The sequence below is a fragment of the Stenella coeruleoalba genome (genome assembly GCF_951394435.1).
Source record: "Stenella coeruleoalba genome assembly, chromosome: 1".
Classification (NCBI taxonomy): Eukaryota; Metazoa; Chordata; class Mammalia; order Artiodactyla; family Delphinidae; genus Stenella; species Stenella coeruleoalba.
This window is the reverse complement of record NC_137169.1, coordinates 42460214-42472738: the sequence shown is the minus strand read 5'-3', so window position 1 is coordinate 42472738 and position 12525 is coordinate 42460214. Positions and strand designations below refer to the sequence as shown.

Below are 12525 nucleotides of genomic sequence, written 5' to 3'. Positions count from 1 at the left end.
ATATCTAAGGTCCAAAGTCATGAAGATTTACTTTTTCTGCTAAGAGCTTTATTAATTTTAGCTGTTATATTTAGGTATTTGATCCATTTTGAGTTAATTTTGTATATGGTGTGAGATAGGGGTCCAACTATATTCTTTTGCATGTGGATATTCAGTGTCCCAGCACCATTTGTTGAAAAGACAATTCTTTAACCCCATTGAGTTGTCTTGGAACTCTTGTCAAAAATCAAATGACAATAAATGTGTAAGGATTTATTTCTAGACTCTTCAATTCTATAAGCACTTTTTTTTTTTTTTTTACCTCAGTGAAACTTAGTGTCTTTGTTTCTAAAGTGTTGATGGTAATACCTATCCAGTAATCCATTGAAAAGTAGAGATTTTGTTAGTAAAATTCTTGCTGTCATGCCTGTCTTTTCCCCTCCATCTGTAACCTGACCTTGTGGTCAAGAGGTAAGTATAGTTGACTCAATTCAGATTTGTCTCTTTTATGAGGTGTTGATGTTCTGCCCTTACTTATTACTTTTAAAAAATATTTCCTAAAGGTGGATGGCATTCATTGTTTTATCTACTTTGAGGTAGAGTTAATGAAACAAACTTTGCTTTAAGAAACTTTGCTTTTGTTTTAAAGTTACCCTTTAAGTAATGGTGCCACAACAGTGAATATTGTGATTTTGATTTCTGCTTATTTATTTTATCACAGATGATCCTTTCAAGGATGATCCTTTTGGGAAAATGGGTTAGTATATTATTGAGGTCCTTCTTAGCTTTAATTTGATTCTACTTAATTATAAGCTTATGTATATTTAGGAATGAGATCTCACAGTTGGGTAGTTATAGGAAATGGACTTCCTTTTTATTCAGTTTTAAAATTGACCCAAGCCCTCACTAAGATGTTGTATGTGCCTGGCATTTTCAGAGAAAAAGTGGTAGATACTTGTGAATTTGCTTAATAAACTGTTAGCTGTACTTTATAAAAAAAGATATTAGTGCTTGTACTTTGATGCTTTTAATAGTATTTACACTGATTTCTCCGTATTTGCCAAGGATTAAATAAACAAAATGATCTACATTCCTACAGGGTTTAGAACTTTTGTTTTCCTAAGATTAAAGCCTATTTGAATGAATGGGGGAAGAGTAAAGATCTTAAAGAATTACTGAGTGTTAAGCTTTTTAAGATATTCTTTCTCTGGGATTTTTGCATTAGAATAAAGCAAATCTTGTGTACCATTTAGTTATGCTTCCCAAACCTGTTCCAAACTATTGGCTGCTACCCTTGAGCTCAGAGGGAGAAATACATTTAGAAGTTTTTGTTGTTTCTTTAGTTATGATAGCATAGAATAAGGGTCTCAAAATGGGATCACTTGATATTATATGCTAATTAAAAAATAAGTTTATTAGGTGAAAGACTCTGTCTTTTATCAAAACCACAAAGGAAACTGTGATTCTGTCCCCACCCCCAAAATTAAAATCACCAGTTTAGAGGAATTATTTAATCCTAGCATATAGGCGACATTTGTGTAGTAAGTGTTGGAATTACTGATTTGCTTTGAATGAATGATGAACATGTAGGAAAGAATGTTAATTAAAGCTATTTAACTAGATGCAACTGCTTGTACTTTTTTCTGACCAAATAAGTAGTCAAAATATAAAGTACCTAACTTAGATTCTACAGGAGTTCAAAATGCCTTTTAATTAAGTCAGTTATCCTGCCTTTGGTGACAGGAAATTTAGAGTAATAATTTTGTAATCTCTCATATTTGTGTTGTATTTTGTTAGATCCATTTGGAGGTGATCCTTTCAAAGGTTCAGATCCATTTGCATCTGACTGTTTCTTCAAGCAATCTTCTACTGATCCTTTTGCCACTTCAAGTACTGACCCTTTCAGTGCAGCCAGCAATAGCAGTAATACGTTGGTAAGTAGGAGGGTTAAAAAATGTTGAATGGATAACAGATGTTCTGAAAGAGTTTCTCTTTTTCTTTTTTAAGAGCAGACAGTTTATTGAGCAGAAAACTAGTGAAATAACAAGACTATTAATCATTGCTAGATAGTAAATTCCTTGAGGGTAGGAACTATATCTTATAAAACATTTAGCACACATGCCTTGCCTGTACTGTGGTTAAGTGGTCAATAAATATATGTTAACTTCGGTTTAATGGTCAGAGAAGAAGTAGGGAAAGAGACGAATGTAGAAAAAAAATGATAAAAACAATTTACCTATAAAGTCATACACTATTTGAGTCATCTTTCAAATCCGAAGGATATAAATAATTTAGTACTCTAGACAAGAAAATTATTTGCCAAACTGGCACTAACTCCTGGGAATGAGAATCAGACACCTTCCTGGTAAATCCTATTCCTTCCACATCAGGCATATACGTTACAAGTGAAGAACTAATTGGCCAAGTATATTTTGTCTTTAAGAGAATGGGTATACAGTGGATCTTTTGGATTCTGTCTGCAAAGGAGTTTCTTGAAATACACAGTGATGAAAGAATCCTCTTGTAGATTACTTCTGATGGACCATATAAAAATTTCAGCCTCATCGAACCCATCTAGTTTTTGGTTCAGACTGGTATTTCACACCTTGATCACCCATTGGAATTGACTAGAATAACTCATGTCATCCAAATATCAAGTCCACCCTTCAAAGGACCAAATTTTATCCCATTGGGGATATTAAAAATAAATGATTAAAAATCCATAAGCCAGTGTTCAGTAAAGCTTTTAAAAAATGTTTGGTATGCATTATTGAAATAGTGAAATCAATTTAAAAGGAACAGCATTGATTTTTTTAAAAAAATAAAATCATTTCTGTTATTTTATAGACATATCTGGAGTGTTATTCTTGTAAAGAAGTATAAATTCCCACTAAATGTCAGACTCTCTTGATAACATATACATAGAACAACAATTACTATTTAATAACCATGAACTATGATCCCGGTACTTCTGTGTGCTTCACAGTCATAATTTCTAATCTTCACATCAATCTTGCAAAGTAGGTGTTGGTGTCCCTATTTTAATAATAAGGACACCGGGACTCAGAAAAATTAACTAAGTTCAGACAACTAAGTGCTTTATCATCTGGAGGCTTTGAAAACAAAACCTTTATGTTATGGATATTTAAACACATGCAAAATAGAGTGACATAATGAAATATTTTAACTTCCATGTATCTATCACCCAATTTCAATAATTATGAATGGTTTTGGAGGGCTTTTTAATTGCTTTTTTTCGTGTTTGGTTTGTTTTAAATTTTTTATTTGAAGGCTTATTTTTTGAGGCAGGATATTTCACATCTATAAGTAAACCAGACCTAGAAAGGAACAGTTGATTGACAGGCATGTGAAGCAAAAATTTTGTCTTTTAATACTCTTAGATTAAGAAAACTTCCTTAAAAGAGTAATTGATTCTTTTAAAGATAATAGACTTTGGTGTTCTTGAATTACTTCCTTACTGTATTCTAATACAGTATTCAGTACTATATTCAGCTACTTGGCCAGCAGCTGGTTTTTTCCACTGATGTAAAACTAAGCAAATGCCTCTGTAACTAAATATTTGTGGTTTCCACAGGCTACTGGATACTCTGTTTTCCTACAACACTTAGTTTGCAGTGTAGGCCCATTTGCCAAATTTTTCTCAAATTGGCTGCAACCTGAATTCTTTTCCTCTCACCTTATTTTAGCCTCTCATTATCCACTCTTATTGTTTAAAGAGCAAGAAAGCCAAAGCAGCTCTTCCTCATTTAAAAATAAACAAGTTTTGGGCTTCCCTGGTGGCGCAGTGGTTGAGAGTCCGCCTGCCCATGCAGGGGACACGGGTTCGTGCCCGGTCCGGGAAGATCCCACATGCCGCAGAGCGGCTGGGCCCGTGAGCCATGGCCGCTGAGCCTGCGCGTCCAGAGCCTGTGCTCCACAATGGGAGAGGCCACAACAGTGAGAGGCCCGCATACCGCAAAAACAAACAAAAACAAATAAAAATAAACAAGTTTCTTTTGTTCCTCTTCCCTGGTGAAACTTTTCTACCATTCATTCTACTTACTTTTTCCCTTTTCTCCCCAGGTTTTGAAAGCAAAAATGCCCTTGCTGACAACTCTTAATTTCTCCATTCAAAACTAAACTAAACACCAAATTGGCAATATAACAATAGTTACTTTTATCTAATCTCTTCTATGCTCCAGGCATGGTGCTAAATTCTTTTCATGTGTTACCTCATTTAAGCATCACAGTAATCTTATGAGGCTCATGTTTCATCCTCATTTTAAAGATAAAGATCAATAAATGAGAGGTTAAGTGTAAGTTAGTAAGTGATACAACTAAATTCAGACCGTGGTCTATCTGACCAAAATCTAAGGTCTTCACCACTATAGTCTAAAATTTAAACTCATTTCTTCCTAGCTACAAACCCCTGTTTTTTGTCATCTTCCTTCTTTTCAAATGGGCCTCTATTAATGCCTCCAGACATGAATCTCTCCCCACAAATCTTTCCTATTCCTTCAAGGATGGTCTCTGTTCTCAGAAGGACATAATTTTAAAAACCAAACCAAAAAAACAAGTGCCATTTCCTACTATTCTAGCTAGTGTATGGTAGCTACTGTGTACGTGCTAAGTCATACTGTGAAATGAGGGAGTTGATGGCTGATGCAGAAGAGAGAATTTCAGTGATAAATTAGGTGAATTTGTAGGAGGATTTTTGGAACATTAATTCTATAAAATTATACCGTCTGTATTTTAGTTATGAAAATTACTTTTGTGTACTAAATTGCCTAATTATCAAACTGAACATAACATAAAGAGTTTTGTGGCCACTTATTCCCTCATGGGCTGCACAGTCCATCCTGTTCCCCTTGCTGTCCCAGCGGCCTTTTAGGTTGGTTGCACAGTGTATGATAAAGGAATAGAAATAAAACCTGACGCACAGGTAGGCATACTTTTTCTATTTCTCTCTGTGACGGTACATAAAATCTGCAAGCTATTGTTAAAAATCAGGGCTGTTAGTTTTTCCTTCTCTCAGTTTAGAGAAGAAGCAGTAATAGTTGGTGACTTTAGTTATCATGTCTGTGACTGTCTCTCACACTGGCATTTTAACTATTATATTAGGAACCATGGAGAGTTACTTGCTATACAGACCAACTTGATATTTTTCCCCCTTGAATGCTATTTATTCATTCAGCAGATAATCAGAGTATAAGGTAGTATGTTCATTTAATAAAAATGTAAGTTAAGATAAGCATCAGATAAAATAAGTACTATCATTTTCAGTTTTGAAAACATCACTAGTATTTACTTCTTTCTGCTAGTAGTTTTGTTTTAATGAGTCCTGTTTTATAAAACGAGAATATACTCTAAGTCCCAGTTAGCATTGCTTCTGTCTTTTCAAATACATGTTTCACTTGAGCTCTCCAATATCCTTTGACATTCAATTGTTAATACCCAATTTCTTGATGATTAGAAATAGATCCTGTAATACAGATGACATTGCTAGTCATGAGTCAGAGTAGGAGATAAATATTCCAAAACTCTTTTCATGCCCCTTTTATCTAACTGTATGCCAAGGCTTTTGGCTGGCCTCTTAAAAAGAGCCTGATGCCAGAAAGTTAGTTCGGTTATCTTCTTAAATATATATTTTGTTTGACTATGATTTAAAAACAAAGTAAAGTAGGAAGACAGTTCAATACTTAGAATCACTGGCTTCTGGTGAAGTCCTCACTCTTTGTAGCCTCTCACCCTTGCCATTTGATCCAGATTTTTACATGGCTTATTATTGAAAGCTGCTGAATTTTTTTAGCAGAAAGCACTCTTCCTCGCTCAAATTCTCTCTCTCTGCCTCCCCCTCTCTTTCTCTCTCACACATTAACATTAGAGGAAGGTGAGTAAAGGGCCTATGAGAAGTCTCTGTATTATTAGGGATGGGATTGTGATTGGAGTGGGACACATGAAGACTTTTGAGATGTTAGCAGTTTCCTGGGAGGTGATTGCATAGGTGTTCACTTGATACTTATTTATTAAACTGTACATAATGTTCCATATATTTTTCTGAATGTATGTTATGTTTCACAGTAAAAGATTAGAAAATGATATGTATCATTTCAGTTTAATAAGTTTGCAAATCAGTAGGGGTAAACATTTGCTCCTAATTGATTTAGAGTTTGTAAAGAATATTTTCTTTGGTGTAGCAGTGTGGTTTCAGCTCTAAAATGTTGCCTCTCTGAGTCATGACTTGTGTAATTTGTTTAGGTGGAAACATTAGAGCACAATGATCCTTTTGCTCCTGGTGGGACGGCTGTGGTTGCAGCCAGCGATTTGGGTAAGGAGATGATTTATCAGTGTCTTTCAACAGTAAACACCACCCTCTCTTTAAGCATCTTCCTTTTCGTGTCCAAATATATTCATCCTGTTTACTTATTTATGGCGTAAAAATGATTGCATAGCTATATCCTGTTGCATTCTACCAATAAGAATGGTGTTTTTGTATCACTTTCTACTTATCATTTTTTATCTCATTTATTGTTCTTATTAAACAGCTTAATATGTACTCTAGCCAATGTCAGTAAAACCAATAAAAACCCTTTTTGCTTTATAAAAGGCAGCGTTGCTTGGCAGTTTCAAACTCAGCATTCATTCTTATGGATCTTGACCTAAATTTAAAAATTAGTGGCTTCCCATAGGTACTGCTATTAGCTTTACTATAGTGCATAGGTCCTGTTAATAAGACAGAGAAGAACTAAATGTTATTCTGGTACGCAGTTTTCATGCTTTATTTATGGAATCTAATTTTCCATTTATCCTTCTTTTTTCTTTTTTTTTTACTTGTATATTTATTTATTAACATCTTTATTGGAGTGTAATTGCTTTACAATAGTGTGTTAGTTTCTGCTGTATAACAAAGTGAAGCAGCTATACATATACATATATCCCCATATCTTCTCCCTCGTGGATCTCCCTCCCGCCCACCCTATCCCACCCCTCTAGGTGGCCACAAAGCGCCGAGCTGATCTCCCTGTGCTATGTGACTGCTTTCCACTAGCTATCTGTTTTACATTTGGTAGTGTATATATGTCAGTTCTACTTCTCTCACTTTGTCCCAGCTTACTCTTCCCCCTCCCCGTATCCTGAAGTCCATTCTCTATGTCTGTATGTTTACTCCTGTCCTCCCCCTAGGTTTTTCAGGACCTTTTTTTTTTTTCTAGATTCCATATATATGTGTTAGCATACGGTATTTGTCTTTCTCTTTCTGACTTACTTCACTCTGTATGACAGACTCTAGGTCCCTCCACCTCACTACAAATAACTCAATTTCATTGCTTTCCATGGCTGAATAATATTCCATTGTATATATGTGCCACACCTTCTTTATCCATTCATCTATCAATGGACACTTAGGTTGCTTCCATGTCCTGGCTATTGTAAACAGAGCTGCAGTGAACATTGTGGTACATGACTCTTTTTGAATTATGGTTGTCTCAGGGTATATGCCCAGTAGTGGGATTGCTGGGTTGTATGGTGGTTCTATTTTTAGTTTTTTAAGGAACCTCTGTACTGTTCTCCATAGTGGCTGTATCAATTTACATTCCCACCAACAGTGCAGGACGGTGCCCTTTTCTCCACACCCTCTCCAGCATTTATTGTTTGTAGATTTTTTGATGATGGCCATTCTGACTGGTGTGAGGTGATACCTCATTGCAATTTTGATTTGCATTTTTCTAATGATTACTGATGTTAAGCATCCTTTCATGTGTTTGCTGGTGACCTGTATATCTTCTTTGGAGAAATGTCTATTTAGATCTTCTGCCCATTTTTGGATTGAGTTGGTTGTTCTTTTGATATTGAGCTGCATGAGCTCCTTGTATACTTTGAAGATTAATCCTTTGTCCATTGATTCGTTTGCAAACATTTTCTCCCATTCTGAAGGTTGTTTTTTCATCTTGTTTATGGTTTCCTTTGCTGTGCAAAAGCTTTGAAGTTTCATTAGGTCCCATTTGTTTATATTTGTTTTTATTTCCATTGCTCTAGGAGGTGGGTCAAAAACGATCTTGCTGTGATTTATGTCACAGAGTGTTCTATGTTTTCCTCTAAGAATTTTATAGTGTCTGGACTTACATTTAGGTTGTTGATGTATTTTGAGTTTATTTTTGCGTATGGTGTTAGGGAATGTTCTAATTTCATTCTTTTACATGTAGCTGTCCAGTTTTCCCAGCACCACTTATCAAAGAGGCTGTCTTTTCTCCATTGTATATTCTTGCCTCCTTTATCAAAAATAAGGTGACCATATGTGCATAGGTTTATCTCTGGGCTTTCTATCCTGTTCCATTAATCTATATTTCTCTTTTTGTGGCAGTACCCTACTGTCTTGATTACTGTAGCTTTATAGTATAGTCTGAAGTCCGGGAGTCTGATTCCTCCAGCTCCATTTTTCTTTCTCAAGATTGCTTTCACTATTTGGGGTCTTTTGTGTTTCCATACAAATTGTGAAATTTTTTGTTCTAGTTCTGTGAAAAATGCCATCGGTAGTTTGATAGGGATTGCACCGCATCTGTAGATTGCTTTGGACAGTACAGTTATTTTCACAATGTTGATTTTTCCAATCCAAGAACATGGTATTCTCTCTCCATCTGTTTGTATCATCTTTAATTTCTTTTTTTTTTTTAAACGTCTTTATTGGGGTATAATTGCTTTACAATGGTGTGTTAGTTTCTGCTGTATAACAAAGTGAATCAGTTATACATATCATATTTTCCCATATCTCTTCCCTCTTGCGTCTCCCTCCCTACCCGCTTCCCTATCCCAACCCTCCAGGCAGTCACAAAGCACTGAGCCGATATCCCTGTGCTATGCGGCTGCTTCCCACTAGCTATCTACCTTACGTTTGTTAGTGTATATATGTCCATGCCTATCTCTCGCCCTGTCACAGCGCACCCTTCCCCCTCTCCATATCCTCAAGTCCGTTCTCCAGTAGGTCTGTGTCTTTATTCCTGTCTTACCCCTAGGTTCTTCATGACGTTTTTTTTTCTTAAATTTCATATATATGTGTTAGCATATGGTATTTGTCTTTTTCTTTCTGACTTACTTCACTCAGTATGACAGACTCTAGGTCTACCCACCTCACTACAAATAACTCAATTTCGTTTCTTTTTATGGCTGAGTAATATTCCATTGTATATATGTGCCACATCTTCTTTATCCATTCATCCGATGATGGGCACTTAGGTTGTTTCCATCTCTGGGCTATTGTAAATAGAGCTGCAATGAACATTTTGGTACATGACTCTTTATGAATTTTGGTTTTCTCAGGGTATATGCCCAGTAGTGGGATTGCTGCGTCATATGGTAGTTCTATTTGTAGTTTTTTAAGGAACCTCCATACTGTTCTCCATAGTGGCTGAACCAATTCACATTCCCACCAGCAGTGCAAGAGTGTTCCCTTTTCTCCACACACTCTCCAGCATTTATTGTTTCTAGATTTTTTGATGATAGCCATTCAGACTGGTGTGAGATGATATCTCATTGTAGTTCTGATTTGCATTTCTCTAATGATTAATGATGTTAAGCATTCTTTCATGTGTTTGTTGGCAGTCTGTATATCTTCTTTGGAGAAATGTCTATTAGGTCTTCTGCCCATTTTTGGATTGGGTTGTTTGTTTTTTTGTTATTGAGTTGCATGAGCTGCTTGTAAATGTTGGAGATTAATCCTTTGTCAGTTGCTTCATTTGCAAATATTTTCTCCCATTCTGAGGGTTGTCTTTTGGTCTTGTTTATGGTTTCCTTTGCTGTGCAAAAGCTTTGAAGTTTCATTAGGCCCCATTTGTTTATTTTTGTTTTTATTTCCATTTCTCTAGGAGGTGGGTCAAAAAGGATCTTGCTGTGATTTATGTCATAGAGTGTTCTGCCTATGTTTTCCTCTAAGAGTTTGATAGTTTCTGGCCTCACATTTAGGTCTTTAATCCATTTTGAGCTTATTTTTGTGTATGGTGTTAGGGAGTGATCTAATCTCATACTTCTACATGTACCTGTCCAGTTTTCCCAGCACCACTTATTGAAGAGGCTGTCCTTTCTCCACTGTACATTCCTGCCTCCTTTATCAAAGATAAGGTGTCCATATGTGCGTGGGTTTATCTCTGGGCTTTCTGTCCTGTTTTACTGATCTATCTTTCTGTTTTTGTGCCAGTACCATACTGTCTTGATTACTGTAGCTTTGTAGTATAGTCTGAAGTCAGGGAGCCTGATTCCTCCAGCTCCGTTTTTCGTTCTTAAAATTGCTTTGGCTATTCGGGGTCTTTTGTGTTTCCATACAAATTATGAAATTTTTTCTTCTAGTTCTGTTAAAAATGCCAGTGGTAGTTTGATAGGGATTGCATTGAATCTATAGATTGCTTTGGGTAGTAGAGTCATTTTCACAATGTTGATTCTTCCAATCCAAGGATATGGTATATCTCTCCATCTATTTGTATCATCTTTAATTTCTTTCATCAGTGTCTTATAATTTCCTGCATACAGGTCTTTTGTCTCCTTAGGTAGGTTTATTCCTAGATATTTTATTCTTTTTGTTGCAATGGTAAATGGGAGTGTTTTCTTGATTTCACTTTCAGATTTTTCTTCATTAGTGTATAGGAATGCAAGAGATTTCTGTGCATTAATTTTGTATCCTGCTACTTTACCACATTCAGTGATTAGCTCTAGTAGTTTTCTCGTAACTTCTTTAGGATTCTCTATGTATAGTATCATGTCATCTGCAAACAGTGACAGCCTTACACCTTCATTTCTGATTTGGATTCCTTTTATTTCTTTTCCTTCTCTGATTGCCGTGGCTAAAACTCCCAAAACTATGTTGAATAATAGTGGTGAGAGTGGACAACCTTGTCTTGTTCCTGATCTTAGAGGAAATGCTTTCAGTTTTTCACCATTGAGAAAGGTGTTGTCTGTGGGTTTGTCATATATGGCCTTTATGATGTTGAGGTAAGTTCCCTCTATGCCTACTTTCTGGAGGGTTTTTATCATAAATGGGTGTTGATTTTTGTCAAAAGCTTTTTCTGCATGTAATGAGATGATCATATGGTATTTCTCCTTCAGTTTGCTAATATGGTTTATCACATTGATTGATTTGCATATACTGAAGAATCCTTGCATTCCTGTGATAAACCCCTCATGGTGTATGATCCTTTTAATGTGTTTTTGGATTCTGTTTGCTAGTATTTTGTTGAGAATTTTTGAATCTATGTTCATCAGTGACATTGGCCTGTAATTTTCCTTCTTTGTGACATCTTTGTCTGGTTTTGGTATCACAGTGATGGTGGCCTCGTAGGATGAGTTTGGGAGTGTTCCTCTTCCATATTTTGGAAGAGTTTGAGAAGGATAGGTGTTACCTCTTCTCTAAATGTTTGATGGAATTAGCCTGTGAAGCTATCTGGTCCTGGGCTTTTGTCTGTTGGAAGATTTTTAATCACAGTTTCAATTTCAGTGCTTGTGATTGGTCTGTTTATATTTTCTATTTCTTCCTGGTTCAGTCTCGGAAGGTTGTGCTTTTCTAAGAATTTGTCCATTTCTTCCACGTTGTCCAATTTATTGGCATAGATTTGCTTGTAGTAATCTCTCATGATCCTTTGTATTTCTGCAGTGTCAGTTGTTACTTCTCCTTTTTCATTTCCAACTCTGTTGATTTGAGTCTTCTCCCTTTTTTTCTTGATGAGTCTGGCTAATGGTTTATCAATTTTGTTTATCTTCTCAAAGAACCTGCTTTTAGTTTTATTGATCATTGCTATTGTTTCCTTCATTTCTTTTTCATTTATTTCTGATCTGATCTTTATGATTTCTTTCCTTCTGCTAACTTTGGGGGTTTTGTGTTCTTCTTTCGCTAATTGCTTTAGGTGTAAGGTTAGGTTGTTTATTTGAGATGTTTCTTTTTTCTTGAGGTAGGATTGTACTGCTATAAACCTCCCTCGTAGAACTGCTTTTGCTGCATCCCATAGGTTTTGGGTGGTCGTGTTTTCATTGTCATTTGTTTGTCGGTACTTTTTGATTTCCTCTTTGATTTCTTTAGTGATCTCTTGGTTATGTAGTAGTGTATTGTCTAGCCTCCATGTGTTTGTGTTTTTTACAGATTTTTTCCTGTAATTGATATCTACTCTCATAGCGTTGTGGTCAGAAAAGATACTTGATACGACTTCAGTTTTCTTAAATTTACCAAGACTTGATTTGTGACCCAAGATATGATCTATCCTGGAGAATGTTCCATGAGCACTCGAGAAGGTGTATTCTGTTGTTTTTGGATAGAATGTCCTATAAATATCAATTAAGTCCATCTTGTTTAATGTATCACTTAAAACTTGTGTTTCCTTATTTATTTTCATTTCGGATGATCTGTCCATTGGTGAAAGTGGGGTGTTAAAGTGTCCTGCTATGATTGTGTTACTGTCAATTTCCCCTTTTATGTCTGTTAGCATTTGCCTTATGTATTGTGGTGCTCCTATGTTGGGTGCATAAATATTTACAATTGTTATATCTTCTTCTTGGATTGATCACTTGGTCATT

At 35.8% G+C, this 12525-nt stretch overlaps 1 protein-coding gene across 2 annotated transcripts in view; it reads left to right on the top strand.

Moving 5' to 3' along the window:
• EPS15 (epidermal growth factor receptor pathway substrate 15) overlaps nucleotides 1-12525 on the top strand; it is a 159859-nt gene that overhangs the window by 117772 nt on the left and 29562 nt on the right. For both annotated transcript variants that reach the window (XM_079901716.1, XM_079901715.1), the window contains 3 exons: nucleotides 701-736; nucleotides 1777-1913; nucleotides 6238-6307. In XM_079901716.1, the coding sequence (XP_079757842.1) occupies nucleotides 701-736; nucleotides 1777-1913; nucleotides 6238-6307 (243 nt within the window). The remainder of the gene's footprint in view (nucleotides 1-700; nucleotides 737-1776; nucleotides 1914-6237; nucleotides 6308-12525) is intronic.